The sequence below is a fragment of the Schistosoma haematobium genome, chromosome 2 (assembly GCF_000699445.3).
Source record: "Schistosoma haematobium chromosome 2, whole genome shotgun sequence".
Lineage (NCBI taxonomy): Eukaryota > Metazoa > Platyhelminthes > Trematoda > Strigeidida > Schistosomatidae > Schistosoma > Schistosoma haematobium.
Genome location: NC_067197.1, coordinates 33,053,207 through 33,071,959, shown reverse-complemented (window position 1 = coordinate 33,071,959; position 18,753 = coordinate 33,053,207). Strand labels below are relative to the sequence as shown.

Below are 18,753 nucleotides of genomic sequence, written 5' to 3'. Positions count from 1 at the left end.
TCTTTGATCTTCCTAACCATCTACCATCAGACATATGACTTTCCACCTACAATACATACTACTTATATCTGTCGACATCAGTAGCAAACACTATAATATGACCATTTGACAAATATTTTCAACTTGATTCTTTCTAATTTCTATAATAACTTTCATATTAAACTCAAAATATATGGACTATGTGAAGTAACTCATTGTCACGTGATAAACATTTACAATGTTATCAATCATCAAAACTATACTTTTTCTTCTAGATGTTTCTTTATAAAAGAAAAGAGAATTAAATTTCAATGTTTCTCACAACTTATAAACCTTTATCCTTTTTTTTTTCTTCTTTGAACAACATTCCATTCTTTAGTTCTTAGCGTGAAAACAAACTGATCAAAATAAATAATCATAAATGAATAGCGATTTATGTTAAACTGATTTGTTTACTTAAAAGGAAATAAAAAGTAATATAAGTTGGGATAAGTGAAAAGTTTATTGATATCAGTTCAATTGATGTTTTATTGTGTTTTTTTTTTAATTTTACAAGTGAAAACAAACGACAGAAAATTATTTGCTCAACAACAGAATGTTTAAATAACAACAACAACAACAAAAGTTAATCTTAAAACGTATTAACAGTTTGAATGACAGTTTGAAAATTGAATATGCTCCTTAAATAATAAAAAAGGGAAATACCTATCAAATATGAAAAGTTCAGTTTGTTCATCCATCATCTTGTGATGAATAATACTAAAACACAAATATAATCAATGTAAGAAATGGATATATCTGAAAGAGTGAGAGAAAACCGGAATAATAATATACCATTAAAACAAAGTACAGTTATTAAAAGAAAAGATGAATAGTGGCTAGCAGTGAAATTCAGCAGTCGCTTTTCGTCATATGTGAGATTCGTCAACTCGATGTATCTTCATCTCAGAGTTGATGTTCACTGTGGTACTGGAACTCAGTAATTGTCGCTTCAAACGCCATCGCGTTATCCACTTAACTACTGAATCCTGATGACCATTTGCTTGTGCATTGGGGTGAAGTTACACAAGAATATATATATATATATATATATATATATATATATATATATATATATATATATATAAACTTACGATTTTGATTAGTTATTAGACTCAAAGATGAAGAATTAAATTTCAAGTGCAACGTAATGTTTAAAAGACTGACCTATTTCAGCCTTAGGAAGAAATATTTGTCTGGCATTCTCGGATTTTTAAGTACTTTCTTGTCAATTATCATGGTATGAAAATTGCTTTGTTTCAGTGACTCAGATTAAGAAATTAAATAAAACGCAGAAAACTCGCTAATCTAGGAAAACAGTCTCTTATTTTGTAGAAACGTTTGATCGCTGGAGAGTCACTGAACGTTTCCCCAGTTAGTTACTGATGAAAAACAATTCAATGAAAAGCTGTCTAAATGCTTTCAGGTTGTCATAGATTGGTTGAAACTGGAGTATTTCTGAATACCAGGGAAAGCTGGACATCGTCTTCGTCACAGTATGGGACACTTCGATGTCTAACAACGTGATTGTTAAACGTTCAACACCAATTGAAAAGTTTTATATTCGACCTCTTTAAAGGTTATATGTTCTGAAGATTGACAGGCTAGAGTAAGAAAGCTATTCGATAATACCTCAAAAAAGAAACCAATCGATTACGATTGCCACTGTTAAATTATGTTCAAAGCTAAACAGTGTAAGTGGATCCAGCTATCTGACCTGATGGTACATTACATTATAAATAAAAATATGCCGAAACGTCGAGGTGTACAGAACAAGCCATGAAACGCATATGCAGAAGTTCAAACACTTAACTTCTATCTGAAGTTTGTGCTGATGATGTCGTTCAGAAGAACGATGAAAGCTCCACGACCGAACCATCCAGCTCAGAGAACAAAACTCCATCAAAATATGCCGAAACCAAATGTTTCAGTAATTCATATATTATAGAAAAATATGTTCATATAGATATTCATGTATATAACTAATTAGAAATTACTACTCATTTTAAAAACATACAGTAATAAAAAAGATCCTATTGAGTTATAACTTGGTTTATGTTATTCATATATATTAGATAAGATTGTTTAAACAGCTGCTAGTCATTTATTAATAAGAATTTGGTAAACTTTCTTTGTATCATTATTATAACATATAATAACAAGCTAATAATCCACTTGCAGTAATCAATTAATTCAATAGTATTCACATTATTTAGCATATGTTAAAACAATAGTTCCAAACAAAAAGGAATACCCTAGAAGAAAGATAATCAGTTTGTTAATATAACTAAATACTCTGAAATTATGATCACTGTAAAAAACCGTAACATGAGAATAATGTATATTTATCTACTTTAATTTCAATGACAGGAATATAAACGTCATCCCTTACTTAATAATAAATAGTAATGATATATATTGATTTCATTGTAAAAAAACAAGAATGTAAGCGGAAACAATCAGATGTGTCTAAATACAAAATTTGCAGAATCTTTTATTAAAATCTAAGAAGTATACATTAAATACTTCATTTGTAAAATATCTCAGAATTTATCGTTGTTTTTTGTTCGTTTCTACAATAATCATTCTTTGTTCTCGTTCTATTTTCTTTGATCTCGTTAACCTTCTGCCGCCAGGCATCTCACTTTCGATTGATGGTAGATACTACTTATATCTGTGAACATGAGTAGCACATATCACACCATTATCAATTAAGTGATATGATCAGGTTAAACTTAAAGGAATATTAACATTTAATTAAGTAAAGATGTAACCCATTGATTGTGATAGTTTTGTTATTAATGTAAAATCTATAAGATCTATACAAAATATAAGACTGAGATCATATAGCAACTCGCGTACAATTGAGTTTGTTCTCATTTAAATCAGTTAAGCCCTCTCGTTAACTTATTCAGTGGACAAAGTCATCCTTACTATAACAACTTATTGTGCCTTTATTATTGTTGTGTTTGTATGAAATATGTACGCTTGAACATTGCTTACCGCCTACGTATATATTCATTCTACTAGCTTTATTATTAGCTGCTTAATTGATTCGATGATCCATTCATTTATATATATATATATATATATGTACATTTACACTCCATATTCTCGGTTCGCTAACTCACTCATTCGCCTCACTGCTTTGTGGTCTGAGTTATCTTCTAATAAAACTGTAGTGGCTGCTTCTTTTTGCCTTCTGTTTTCAAACACCGTTGAGTATTATATGGCAACGGTTACGAGGGTGATTGGTTAACGAAGCACAGCCACTACAATTATTTCAAATCATAGAATTATCGATGGAATACATACCATGATATTTATTTGCAAGGTACATGATTTTAGTACTGGTAACAATAATTTCTCTTCACTTAATATATATAAGACATAGTTCCTATTAAACAACTTCAATTGATGTACAAAGTATGGTTTATTTTCACAGACTTCATTTATAAATGATTAATACGAAAAAAACATTTTATCAGTTATATGTATCATTTGTATAAACATAAGTTGATTTTCATTGATTAAGATATTGTATAAGGTCTCTACAAAATAATCAACTGATTGTTTAAGTCACGTTAGACAATGCTCCTACATTAGATTTTCTATCAGAGATAGATGCCTTTTTTCGGAGATTATTCTTTTACTTTATTTAATTCATGTTTTGACTAGTTTGTCAGCTGATTTCAGTTTATGATAGATAGGAAGTTAGACTAACACCGTTGGATGCCGGTTCAGTGGTCTGGTGGTTAAGCGCTCCTGCATGAGACTGAAGGGTCCTGGGTTCGAATCTTGCAGGACGGGATCGTGAATGCGCACTGTTGACGAGTCCCATACTAAGACGAAACGGCCGTCCAGTGTTTTCAGGTTTTTTATGGTGGTCTAGCTTCTATTGATTCATGAATTCAACTATTAAATTACTATAATATCCAAAAAGTCCCTTCTCAGATATGAACATAATGTACTGAGAATTAATTAATAGTGATTTTTTCAACGTAGAAACTAAACATACTTTGATGTATGGGTAAACTTTCAGTAATCAAAGAAAATATATGTCAAACGAAGGGTATGATTATGCAATGTAAAGAAGAACAATAGAATATGTTGGTATACTAAAAGAAAACCATGTTTCCTTCAAAATAATTTTATGTTCTTAATCTTATTTCAACTATAGTTATTAATATTAACTCAATGGTATACCATAATGTTACTTTTAATCTACTTTGAATAACGTGATATAGTAGTATAAATTGATAAAGATGAAATAGAAATCAAAAAACTGAAAGTAATGTGTTGCATATAATTCAGTCGAAATTAGGAAATTTCGTCAATGCAATGAGAAGACGAAGTTAATCAGAATTATGTGATATATTTGATATATTTGCGCAATACATTTAGAATAATCTGATCACACATATACTTGTTAAGAACATTTTCATATGGAAAATCAAAGTTCAACTGGACAGGTTAAAGGTGAGCCGTAACAATGAAAAATAAAGTACACAAAAACAATCTGATAACCACCCTGGATAATAAATCAGTAGTACGAGGGTAGGTTAAATGTAAGGACAAATTGTTTTTGAACGCACAAAGGGAGTTTTAGCTGCCGTATAGCCAAGGCTTTAGTAAACCTTAGTATACGAACTTGAAGGTTTTTGAATAACATTACAAATGCTGACTTGATGTCAACCTTATAACCAGTCTCAATCGAATGTTTCGCAATGGAGGATGATGTCTGTCTATCCTGTTATTTTATCTGACCATTAGAATTCATTTGTTAGAAAAACCAAATACGATAATGAACCAATAATACAAATGGACTATACTTTACTTATGTATTATAGTGTAATGATTATCCAGTCTTATTGAAATGTTTTTAGATTATTCGCTGCTTCAATATATGGTATGAAATTAACAATTTTTTCAGCTTTACATCTCAGTTCACTGTCATATAAATCATGGTAGTACTTACATTAAAGAGTAATTGTAAATAAAGTTAACATTAACGATGTGATAGAGAGAACAGCTAAATTAGGGTATTATAAGGTGTACTTAGTATCTAATTACCTTCGTACAGTAGGGCATTTGAAAAGTCTATCGGTTTTCAAGAATTGTAAATATACAATTGTGTATTTATAACATATTCAAAAAAGGATTATTCATTCTTTCATGTGCTGTACAGGAATAGGTAAACGTTGAAAGCTTCAACCAAACTGATGAAATCAAATTACATGGTTAGAAGGACTAAATCTTTAAATACTGATATAAAGCATTCTCAGAACACTGGAAAAACGAAAAGCGTACATGCTATGTTCCTGAAATGGTTTTCTATTTACGTTGAAGATTAAGGACTCGTTTCTTAAAACAAAACCCCATTAATTTATGTTATATACCACAACAACTGCATGTAATGATAAAATCATCAAACTTTGTCTATCTAGTAAAATAAATAGTAGTTGAAACCTGATGTTTTCTTGAACTAATTCAATTTTTACACTACTGAAAAGTATTTAACCTCATCAGTAAAATAAGCAATACAAACTATAAAAAATATCCATTAAGAAATATGACTTTAAGAAGTGATCCTGTTTTAGATAATCTCAAGACGGTTGATGAACAAAATAATTTAGTTTATAATGACACAACTTACTTGGGACGTTTGTTTCTATTGTAAGAGATCATGGAATAATCATAGAATACACATGTAGAATAATGAACAACAGTGAATTAAAATCTATCAAGTTTATGTGTCATTTCTCAATGAAACTGGAGTCGAATTGCAAAAGTAATGAAATGTATTAATAAGTAAAGACGTTTAGGATGACTACAAGTAACTACTGTATTCTTATGTAACAATTTCGAAGGAGAGTAAGAAGGAATAGAAAATTCATATTGTAGTTAATTTTAAATGTTACTCTTTAAGAGGCATCAAAAAGATGTTCATCATAAGTTATATCCAAAATAATTTCATTTCGTTTTCTGTAATGAATTAAACACATTTATTGATAGCCTTTTTTGATAGTTTGCATACCGCATATGTGATCGGCAACTGTCTTTCGTCTCAAACAAGATGAAGTCTTTTTTATGCCCTAACAAACAGTTTTCCATACTATAGTTTAATAATAACAAAAATAATGGCATTTCAGCAGCCAACCCAAGATATTTGAGAAATGTATACATTTTGGATGTATGATATAAAGTTAAGTTAGGTCTACAATAGGACTAAATATTTTTATCTAGTATTACTGTCAAACTGTTTGAGCCATGAATTTGCTTTTCTTAAAATAAACTTATTACTTGCTTATAAATAGTAGTTAAGCAAGTTTGGAAAAAAAATGTTGGCATGTTAATGCATTTCCATCATCACTCAAGTTTCATTTCGATAAGGACTTTTGGATTCATTACTAATTCTTTACTCACTTCTTGGTTCTCTACAATCTCACGTTAATGGGAGTGTATGTACCTGACTTTATTTTGGAACATTTCGTCCATTTACACTCGGCTCCTGGAAATAAATAAATGAGAATTCACTAACCAACACACATTGGAATTTATTTTTATGTCTAGGATATTACGGCATTGAACAGTTTCATATTTCATCGGGTTTCTACACAAATAACGTTTGTCTGACAATTTTTATATACTGTGAGTTATATTGCCATATAACGGTTTGCACACATCTTGATAAATAGATATAAAGGATGCTCATTTTCTCATAATGTTCCATTTGATTAAAATGTCAGATTACCTCAAGAGAATAATAGTTCTTCGCTTCAAGAAATTTCAGGCTCGAATTTTCCACCTGCCAATAATTGTGTTTATTCCTGTGATTACGTCAGTTCTTCCGATTTAATTTGTACTGTTTCTCTTCCTTAAAACAGTGGCATAACCATGATCTGATTACATCATCAATTTTAGATCTATCACATTACTCGTCATCTACTTTCCAAGATATTTCTCATTGGCTTTGCTGCTCCAGGATAAGACAACATTTATTTGATAAAAGATAAATCATATATGTTCACAAAGTAAAAGTTGCACTCTTCATGAAGTCAAATTTAGAGTTCCTCTAAATTTTTAGTGGTCCTATATTTAAATCCAGTTGGATCGGACAAATGATCATTATCTAATGATTGCTACCAAAATATACATCCTGAATACCCTCGTATATAATCGTTGACTTAACTGGCGTTGGTGAATAATGGAGTGAAATAAGTCAAACATGAGAACGAAATTTGAAATATGTATATTTCATACAATCATTGATCCAGACAAATGATCAAACGAGAATGAAGCGAAACGAAATGATAGGGCGGTGGAGAAGGCTTGTGAGCCAACTCGTTTATATTAGGCATGACTCAATATTTATTACCAGACAAAAATAAGTCACAGACACATGACGAATAGAGTAATTAATTCGCATACATACGATCATATAAAACACATTCAGGATTAGTAAGCAAATAAGTAACAGGTCAAAAATGTTGCTTGAGAAGTATCGAATAAAGTGACAAGTCCAGAGGTTAAAACGACCTGTGCAGGCTTGACATAGTACTAGCCTCTTAAAATTATTTGGATGTGAAAAATGATTATAAAGGATATGAAGTCAAGTGAGTTTAATAAAACTATCCGTACGTTACAACAATGTTGGGAAGAGGAGGGAAGATCATACTATTGAAACCTGATCACTAATCATTGGTGAAACTGGTTGATAAAAGTAAGAAGATTTATAGTTTCCAGTAGTATTGTGAATTAAGTATTCGATTTCTTCTCAATATTTCAGCATTTCTGTCCTCACAATATATTTTTGTTCATTGAAAGAGACAGTTTGAATTGATGTACATCAAGTACTTGAAAATTAATTTATCTACTAACAATATATGGAAGTAAACGCTAAATCATCCTTCTTTATTTCTATAAACAATATTCGTTTATTTTACCATTCGAATTTCAGGTCGAATAAAACAAGGGTTGACATGAGAAGAAGATTATTTAGGAAGCTTGGATACAAATCGGCAAATGAAGTGAGCTCTATATGTTTTAGCATATGCTTTATTACTACTTTTACTTTGTAAGTAGCAAAACATATTTCGCAAATATATTCGCGCCTGCTCGAAAGCCTGAATTTAATTTCTCACACTTGGTATGTTACTGGAAAAATATATTTAGTTCGGATCCTCTAGTCATGCTTCAAGATATATACCAAGAATTGTGTATATTTGGCGGGAATCGACAAAGTATAATTGGCTTTCGACTGACTTGCACATATAAATGCAGTTTAATTTCACAAATTACATCAGCAAGAGCAAACACTTCCCAATATTTTGTGATTATAGCCTTTTGTAATATTTATTCGAAGTGTAAACTACATAACGAAACTGCTTTTGTCTCGTCCTGATCATTTTAAAATAACGTGGATAACTCTCAAAGAATACACCATCTTTGTTGGTGGAATTTGCTTTCAATTCCCTTTACGTGTTTTGGTCTACTACACAATGAATCGCTGTACTGTGAAATGTTTTAAAGTAAATTAAAATGGTCCAAATATGCTAATTGTATAATAACAAATACTTTTGCAAGAAAAATTCCACAATGTTTCAAACCGTGTGTCACAACTTCTGTTCTTATGAGTACTACGTATGTTTAGATTGTTTGCATCGTTACTCAAAGTCTGATATTTGAGCATACATTAGGTTTCTGAACTACATTACATTGGATAATTGCATAGACTATTTTGCGGATTTTCTCACTGGGTTAGGAAGAGTCCTTTTAATATAACCCTGACACATTTAGTTATTTTTGTTCAGGCTTTCAAGATGATAATTTACGAGATTCAAGTAGTCACCCTTTCAGATGTATGAGAATAAATTTTTTTGGTTATAAACTAAATGTATTTGATAATGGTTCCTGAATGAGCCCATAATACATATTTTATTAACTACTACATTACTTTGAAAGTGCAGTTGATTTAGGTTAGCGTTTGGATTATTCATACAACTAACTGATGAGTTTCATGTAAACCATTACACAACGTAAATTCCCATTTTCTTTATCAATCCAAGTAAAAAAGACAATGTCCTATTTTAAAAATTTAACAATAAACAATAGTATATAATCAATGTAACTCATTTTACTAAAATCATACTGAATCTCATCTTTATTTCTTTAAAACACTAATCATCTATCTATCAATTCCGTCATTAACGATTAATCCTTTCCATATTTTGTAAAATACTGACCGACATTAATTTTAACTTCATTTTACTGAATACATTATTATCAAGTATTTACCTAGATTTTAATCTGTTGAAACAATGAATCCTTTCATTACTGTCAAATAGTAATTATTATCGTATAGAATACTGGAGAATTCATTAACTTGAATGTAAAATTGAGTTTAATTTAAATTTATGTATAGTTTTTTAATAGTTGAATTCATGAGTGAATTGAACCTAGACCATCATGTAAAACCTGGAAGCACTGGATGGCCGTTTCGTCCTAGTACGGGACTCCTCACCAGTGGCTTAAGGTTAAGTATTCGCACGCACAACCGATAGATCCTGGGTTCTAATCCCACATGGCGTGATCATACATGTGCACTGTTGAGGAGTCTCGTTCTAGGACGAAACGGCCGTTCAGTGCTTCCAGGTTTTCCATGGTGGCCTAACTTCAATCGACTCATGAGTTCAACTATCAAGTTACTAAAATCTATAATAATAAAAAATTCTGACATAATTGTTTATTTGATTACATCAAGTTGATTTGATATATTCACCACTAATTGTATCTGTATAGATTAAACCCAGACTGGAATATTAGAAAATTGCTTTCATCACAGCTGATTATGTATATCAGCAGCTATGATTATTAATGATTTGTATGGATTGTTTATTTCACTTCAATATTAATCGTAATTTTTCTACTCATATTCAGTCAGATGACTATCATGTGTTATTATTATTATTATTATTTTCTCTTTTGTGATCAATAGTCGTTATGGCTAGAAATTATTTGTGCCTATCCTTTAATCAGACCATATACACATAGCTCATCTCTAATTGTATAGCTAAAGATAACTTTTATTTTATTGTTCTGTTATATATCTTGTTTGTTTAAATGTGTCCACAATATTTATCGCCTAATTTATTCATTATAATATATTTCACTATTCACTTCATCATACTTGTATTTATATTCTATAATGTAGAGAACAAAAACCGCCCACCTAAACTATTTTACTCAATCCAAAGTAAATATAATGCCTACCTCTCTAATCTGTTTTACTCACTTTGTTATTTTGTTTAAACGATATAGATATATACATACATATGTATATGTATGTATATATACCACACAATTGGTCTATGTATAAGTTTTCTCTCCATTTATGTGGCCTATAGGCTAACAGCATATTATATGGATAAGCTAAACCCTTATCGATTATATTAAATAGTATACATACATGAAGAAAAAAAAGATGTCAACTTTATTAAATTCTTGATATCATTTCTAAAATTTAATAACGAGTATTCAGGGGATCTTTCTTATTAATTATACAACTATATACAGTGAAGAAACTAATTTGGTTCACCTTCTGAATTGATATACAATTTGTTTCAATCATAGAAGTGTATATTGTTTAAATGAAGTGAATGATTTCAAACTAAAAAGATTTAATAAACCTATTCATCTATTGATCAGTAATAATGTTGAGCATATTTTTTTAGATCCCATTTAGTTGATAATTGAATGAATCTCCTATTATTATATTGATTATTACTATTATCATTACAATAATTGTTGTCATGATATAAGAGTAGTATGATTTAACCTGAAAAATATCGATTTAATTTGGTTGCTACGGGAAAAAAAATCATTTTTTTTTGTTATTCATATACAGATGTATTTCTCAGAAAATACCTCATTAACAAGTGAATCTAATGGATATATAAATAATGCAGGAAGATTTCGTTCAGAGATTAATATAGTACCTAATAGAAAAGTAGTAGTAGAATCATCACCGAATTATCTGAATTCAGTCTCATTTGATTTATCATTAAAAATAAAAGATTCATCAAATTCATTAACAAAAAATCATTTATCAGTTGAAAATTTTGAAACTACTAATGATAATGACAGTGTTAAAAATTATGATTGTTTATCTATACCGGATGAATCAAGATCAAATGAAGGAATTGTTAATGATCATTTAGGTGGATTTAATGATACACAATTGATAAATCATTTTAAAAATAATTTACTTAAAACAACATCACAAACAAATCAAAGTCAAAGACAATCACAACGATCTTCATATGAAACTGGATTAAATCAATTAGATAATTCGGAAATTCAACCAATTTCAACAATACAACAATCACAATCATTTGGTACAGGTAATAATGTAACAAATTTTGATGATGAATACTTTATGTTTGATCATGAACCATATTCAATTTATAATAATAGTTCAGGAATGAATTTTAAATCTACTACTACACCATTACATTTAGAAAATCCTGAACGAGAGACAAGATGGTATTTCAAATATTTTCTTGGCAAATGTAAGTAACTGTTTTACCTTATCCATATTATATATATATATATATATATATATATATATATATATATATATATATATGCATGAATATATAGTTTATCCTTCAGTCTAATCCCTTTGTATTTTCAGTTACCTTTCAACAAAGTGCTTCCTTAGTCCAAGTTAGTAGTGTAAGGAGTATATAAAATACTTTCTGTTAATAGTTCAACATAATTTGTAACTCGGATAAATTATAGACAATGTTTAGCAGTTAGATTAACAATTAGCAACAGTAAAATAATAATTTACTAGTTCCTTGTAATCAATAGATTATGTATATGATTAGAAATGAGAAATTAACAGTAATATCTTTTCAATGGTTAAGATCATGAGTCAGTTGAAGCTAGACCAACATGGAAAACTTGGAACAGCTGGATGGCCGTTTCGTCCTAGTATGGGACTCCTCAGCGGTGTGCATCCATGATCCCGCCTGGCGAGATTCGAACCCAAGACCTATCAGTCTCGAGCGCGAGCGCTTAACTATTAGACCACCGAGCTGGCCGACACCCAACGGTGTTAATGTCTAACTCCAACTAATCCACGAAATTGAGCGACACATTCGCCATTGTCTTCAGTGAGTTGATATCTCACAACAGACTTGATTTAGCTCCACTGGTCACTACTTCTCACTAGTACACTGTCGGATGCCGGCTCAGTGGTCTAGTGGTTAAGTGCTTGCGCGCGAAAACAGTAGGTCCTGGGTTCGAATCTCGCAGGGGGTGAGATTGTGTATGCACACCCCTAAGGATCCCCACAATAGGACGAAACGGTCGTCCAGTGCTTCCAGGTTTTCCATGGTGGTCTAGCTTCAACTGACTCATGATCTTAACCATAGAAATGACTACAATCTCCACAAAACCCATCTGATAGTAATATCTTTGACATATATGTAGACCAAATGAGTATTTTCGGAAGTAACTTTTACCTACGCTTATCCACACTTTATTATCATTTACATTAAGTTAAACTACAATACATTTGACTTTAATATTCATTACACGATCTGTTAACAGTGTGTGAAAACAAATATGGATTTCGAGAGTATCAAACACAATCATTCATAGATTAGTCAACAAGCATATTATCACTTTATAATATGAGATGCTGATATACAAATCTCCAGAATAAAAATGCACTAACTATTCAAAAAAAACGAAAATCAGTCAGTAAACGTTTTTTAATATGAGGAGTTCCATACTAGGGCGAAACGGCTGTCCAGTTCTTCCAGCTTTTCCATGTTGGTCTAGCTTTAATTAACACATGAATCCAACTATTGAATGAGCGTTATAATTGAATAATCTCAATGAAGTTTAACTAGTGCCGACAGTTCATCTTAAAAATTGATGTAAGCGCTTTTTGTTTATATTTTAAAAATATTCCCCTGAAGAAGCCCGTGACAATTTGCAGGACAAAACACTGGAAGTGTTTAAAATTAAATTAATGAAGATTTACAAATATGAAGTTCACACAAAATGTCGGCGAGACTAAAATTTATAGACGAACCAATCAGACTTAGGATAACAGGTTTTGGATTTCGGCGCAAAAAATCCATTCAATTATTTGTCTAAATACCGTTTTGGTATTTTAGCTGATGTCAATTTGTAATAAAACTATGAATCTAAACTCTAACCCTTACCATCTACTGTAAAGCATAATCCTTATTCTTCACACAGGTTTATAACTCTCATTTAGCCCTAGTAAGTAGATGGACATTCTTAAAATCTTTGCTCAAAGGTCGTTCATAAATTATCGTCTCACCATTATACGAAATAGAAATCCCCAATATAGTGCAATTTCAAGCAAGCAGAACTAGGTGAGCACAAATGAACAAATTGCATTTGGAATTCCAAATCAGGCACACATCCAGTACAAAAGAATCACTAATTCATACAAACAACACATTTTACCAAATGTATTGGAACTACTTTTGATAGTTTTACTTAATCAACAGTTAATAATATTAATAATTATATTCGTTATACGATAGCCTTTTTCGTCTAATTGAAGGGGATAATCGTTGTTCTGAATTGATGTCCTAGTCAAAACATTCAATAAAAACATATAAGTCAGTTCTATACAAAAATAACTCAAATCAATATTTAAGCTTTTGCTGGGAAAAGTGCCCACATACACATGAACCCAGAAAAAAAGCATGTTCCACATAAAATCAACTAATTGTTCTGGGCAAAAACATGATCAAACTTGTTTATTGATGGTAAATGTTTATTCTTTGTTATTCCGTTTTATCAATCAAACTAAAAAAAAGTTATCTATTTATTGCAAGAATGACTTATGTTAAATCCTCACTGGTTATGTATTGTTTGTCTGCAGCATTTACAAATTCATAAAACCCATTATAATCAATGACGAACATTAATTCATTGCTCAATGATCACATAAATTTTAAAAATCAGTCTTATGGAGCAAATTTCAGATTACTTCTTGTGAAAAGTTATATGGATAAAGTCACGATATGGATTAGCAAAGCATGAAGCATAAAAAATACTTAACTATTCGTCTTTTTTGTCCTCTGGATAGCTAACTAACGTTCACTCAAAGTTTAGTTATTACGTTGAATGACGATGATGATGATCATGATCATGAACCGATGAATGTTCGACCACCACTGAAAACTTGCAAGTACTGGGCGGCCGTTTCGTCCTAGTATGAGACTACTCAGAAATGGGCATCCACGATCTGGCTCCGCAGGATTCCAATTCAGGACCTTCAGTCTCGCGCGCGAACGCTTAACCTTCATACCACCGAACCAGCACCCAACAGTGTTAACGTCTAACTTCAAAAAATCCACGAATTTACGTGACCAACTTCTATTGTCTGGGGTAGATACATGTCTCTACCTGATACGGATTAGCCCCACTGACTGTGTGAGACCGGAGATCCTGGGTTCAAATCCCGCGTGCGAGATCGTGGACGCACATTGATGAGGAGCCTCACACTAGGACGAAACGGTTGTATAGTACTAACAGGTTTTTAATCGTGGTCCAACATACTTCGTTTCATGATCTCAACCAAAAACTTCAAAATCTTCACAACCCCACACATTCTTCTCAATGTCAAGGTATTTCAAACGCGAAACAAATAAATTCTATTTTTATACCCAAAGTTATCTTGATAGCAAGCCAGTGATTCCAGAGCAAATTATTATCCTGAATATCTGTAATAATACTTTTCTATGAACTTAAGTTGAGCATGCGAACTATTAGATAATGATTCAATGGTCTTATGTTATTTTTGTGTTGGGCGAGATCTGACATTCTTGGGCTTAATCATTAGTGGTTTTTTTTGAATGAACACTTCTGACGGCCATTACACTTGATTGTAATATCAGTTTATTGTGTCATAAATGATTCACAATCTAAAATGATTTCAACAACAGATCAAAATTAAACTGTACTCATTTAGTTTGGTATTGTTTACATGTATCTTCCCATTGTTATTTAGGACTGTAATTGATCAGTCTCGCGTTGGCATGTGAGCATACTGTGCGGATCGCCTCGACATAGCCTTAAGTCATTAGCTTTATAAGAGAAGATGAATAGTAACTAACAGTAGAATCCAGGACGTGTGTTTCATCCTATTTGGGTCTCGTCAACTGGATGTACCTGCATTTCAAAAATGGTGTTCACTCTAGCATTCGAGTCTGTACCGATCGCTTCAATCGTCATCACGTAATCCACCTAACTACTGAGCCTTGATAGCCACTTGATTGTGAAATGGGGTGAAGTTTAAATTCACTTGGTATTATTTTGCTTGAATCTTCCCATTGATATTTAACACTGCAATTGATCATTATGTTATTGGCATATGTGCATACTGTGTGTATTGCCTCGATATTGCCTTAATTCACAAGTATGAATTCCACTGCTAGCTACTATACATCTTTGCTTGTATTCATTTAGACTTGAAAGTGTATCCAATAATTTATATCATGAATTTAATACATATATTTACACATATTAAGTATTCACAAAAGGACTCTGATGAATGATAAAAACATTTCAAATACATTGCATTTGATTTATCTCATTTAATGAAGTGAACAATTGATAATGTAATGACAACAATCAAGTATGAAATATCAACTACCAAACTATTGACCTCCTTGAATGACTAAGCTAGAATTATCCGGTAAAACATTCCTATGAAACATCAAGTTAAGTATTCACCTAGTGTTAATTATTATGATGAGATCTAAACAGAAGCAAACAGATTAAAAGATCAAAAGGAATAAAAACATTCCTTCAAATCTAATTAAATATGATCAAGCTAAAAATAATAAAATTTTCAAAATTGATTTTATTTCGGTGTCATCTCATCAATTACAAAGAACATAAAGATAGAAACAGTCATATTATCAAAACAAATTTGTTTACATTATCTAAGACAGTATTGTCTAAAGTGAACATCATTAAAACCGTGACAGGACATGAGTGGAGCTAATTAATATAATGCTAAAGATTGTTGAGTATTTATCTGCCAAACAAAAACTAACCTTTTAGGGGACGGGAGTACTGTTACAAATAGTTATGAAGAGATAAGAAACATTTACCTAAATATAATCAAGCTATTTAGTTTATGAAAATTTAACATGATAAGTGGATTTTAGTGAAATGATCAAAAGCTGTGAATCAATTTCTGTAATCATTAAAATTGAACTATCATAAACATTGTTATGATGTCGTCAGAAAAGCATCATCTTTGTAGAAGTTCATTTTTGCAAAACTTCACTTCTTGCTAATTTCTGAAGTATAACAGAAATAAATGAATCCATTTTATTCTGCAATGTATCTGGTACTTATTATTGGATTTATTACCTTTCACTGTTGTATCTGTTGGTATGTATAGAATGAAACGAAATGATTGTGCTGGTTTGAAAGTGATGGCGATTTTAAAGGATTCTAGAATTTTATGATAGTTTAGGAGATATTTTCACTCACTATAGGACGATCTAGTTCATGGTTTCTGTAGTAGGTTCTTTGACGCTATATTGATTAAGTAGACATCTTTAAATGTTTGGTTAGTCATTCCTATACAATGCAAACAGAAGATGAGTCTCCTCAATTTTTCATGTTGTCAAAGCTCTACAGTAGTTTCTTAGTCTCCTTAACTTTATTTGAATACAACTTCTTTTGTGTGCTGTTGAGCTTTTACTTTTGTAGTTTATTGTTTTATCTGCATAACTTAGTTTTCTAAATATTTATGTTTCTAAAACGTTCAAAAATGTGACTTCATTTTGTGTTTCTTTTTTTCCTGTATATTTCCTATCGTTCAAAATGTTGCTAGTTAACTTGCGAATATCTTCAAATTTGTCTCATTTTAAGATAATGAATGCTTTATCCACAAAATATATCCAAATCTTTGAGCTATAGATTTGAGTCTTTGTATCACAACTGCGATTACTTTCCAAAGAAAGTATAACTTTGGATGTGATTTGACCCGTCTGTACATTTGACTGTAGAATTAAAATAATATCGTTAGATAAATATCTGTGGGTTTTAACAGAATGGGTCTTTCCTAGGGTACTTCATCGAGTTTTCCTAACGGGCGTTTCATCCTATTGTGGAGCTCCTCAACAGTGCGCATCCACGATCCCGACCAACGGGATTCGGGCCCAGGACCTATCGGTCTCGTGCACGAACACTTGGATGCCGGCTCAGTAGCCTAGAGGTTAAATTTCCGTATGCAAGACCGAAGGTCCTGAACTCAAATCCGCGAGCGAAATCGTGGATGCGCATTGTTGAGGATACCCATACTAGGACGAAACGATTGTCCAGTGGTTCCAGATTTCCCACGGTGGTCTAGCTTTAATCGACTGATGAATTCAATTATTAAATCCTTCTAACCATTAAGACTGAATAGTCTAAGTAATTAGAAATGAACTTTTTTTTTAAACAACCATTAAATTCTCTTTATAACTTTCATCATCATACTTCATAAAGAAAATAAAACAGATGAAACAATCTAAATCTTACGATTAATATCTATAAACGACTAGAAAAATCTTTATAAAGCCAAAATTGAGGTCATTTATTGAACGTTCCACTGATGAGTAAATAATGAAGGTCGTTGATAATGAACTGAAATAATAATAGTAATAACAATAATAATAAAGGATAATGCTCATATTTCAAACATTATTATTTTCCTCATCAAAAGATTATAATCAATTCATGTATTAAAAATGATAATGATTAAACTATAAAAACGATTTAGTAAAGAAAAAAATAAAAAAAATTTTAGATAATAAAATATGAAACTATATACCCTCTTAGTAACAAAGAGACTGAATTTCATATAATTGCAAAATGCAAAAAAGAAAAATAAAAAAAAAACCTAACTATTACCATGTGATTTTTTTTTACAACTTCATCTACATCTACTTTCTTTTTTAAGGTCATTAATCTGCTTGAACAGAAATATTTGGGAAACTTTAAAACTGTTGAAGCGTACACATATAAAATTCTGTTTATTATTATTTGTTTCATTGATAATTATGATTAGAATAAAGGTTTTGTAGAGATTATATAGTATGGGATATAAGTATATCCAGCTGACAAGTTCCAAATAAGACGAAATACACGTCCCGGATTCCAGTGTTAGACACTATAGATCTTTGTTTAAAAAGCTTATGACTTAAAGTTATATCGAGATAATTTGCACAGGATGCATATATGCTAACAAGAGACTGATCAATTTCAGTTCTAAATAACAATGGTAAAAAAAACAAGTAAAACAATACCAAGTGAAGTATATAGTAATTTTAATGGCCGAATTCATGAGTCGATTTAAGCTAGACCATCAATGAAACCTGGAGTAACTGGACGGCCGTTTCGTCCTAGTATGGGACTCTTTAACAATGCGCATCTACGATTCGGCATGTTGGACTCGAACCTACGATCTTCGGACATGAGTACGAACTTTTAACCTGTACACCACTGAACTGTCATTGAACGGTGTTAATGTTTAAATTCATTTATAATTTTTAATATAAAATATCGTAAATTCTGTCGTATTCATAATAACTATTTGTAATTATTGAAATTTAACTTGCGAATACTAGTTGTTGAAGAAACCTGTTATATCTAGAGGTTAGATTTATAATATACCGC

General features: G+C 31.1%; 1 protein-coding gene across 1 annotated transcript in view; it reads left to right on the top strand.

The window, feature by feature from the left end:
* The window catches only part of GARNL3 (GTPase-activating Rap/Ran-GAP domain-like protein 3), a 132,236-nt gene that overhangs the window by 54,479 nt on the left and 59,004 nt on the right, over positions 1-18,753 (top strand). The window contains exons 2-3 of the mRNA XM_051214994.1: positions 7,979-8,048; positions 10,925-11,588. Coding sequence (XP_051068180.1) covers positions 7,979-8,048; positions 10,925-11,588 — 734 coding nt within the window. The remainder of the gene's footprint in view (positions 1-7,978; positions 8,049-10,924; positions 11,589-18,753) is intronic.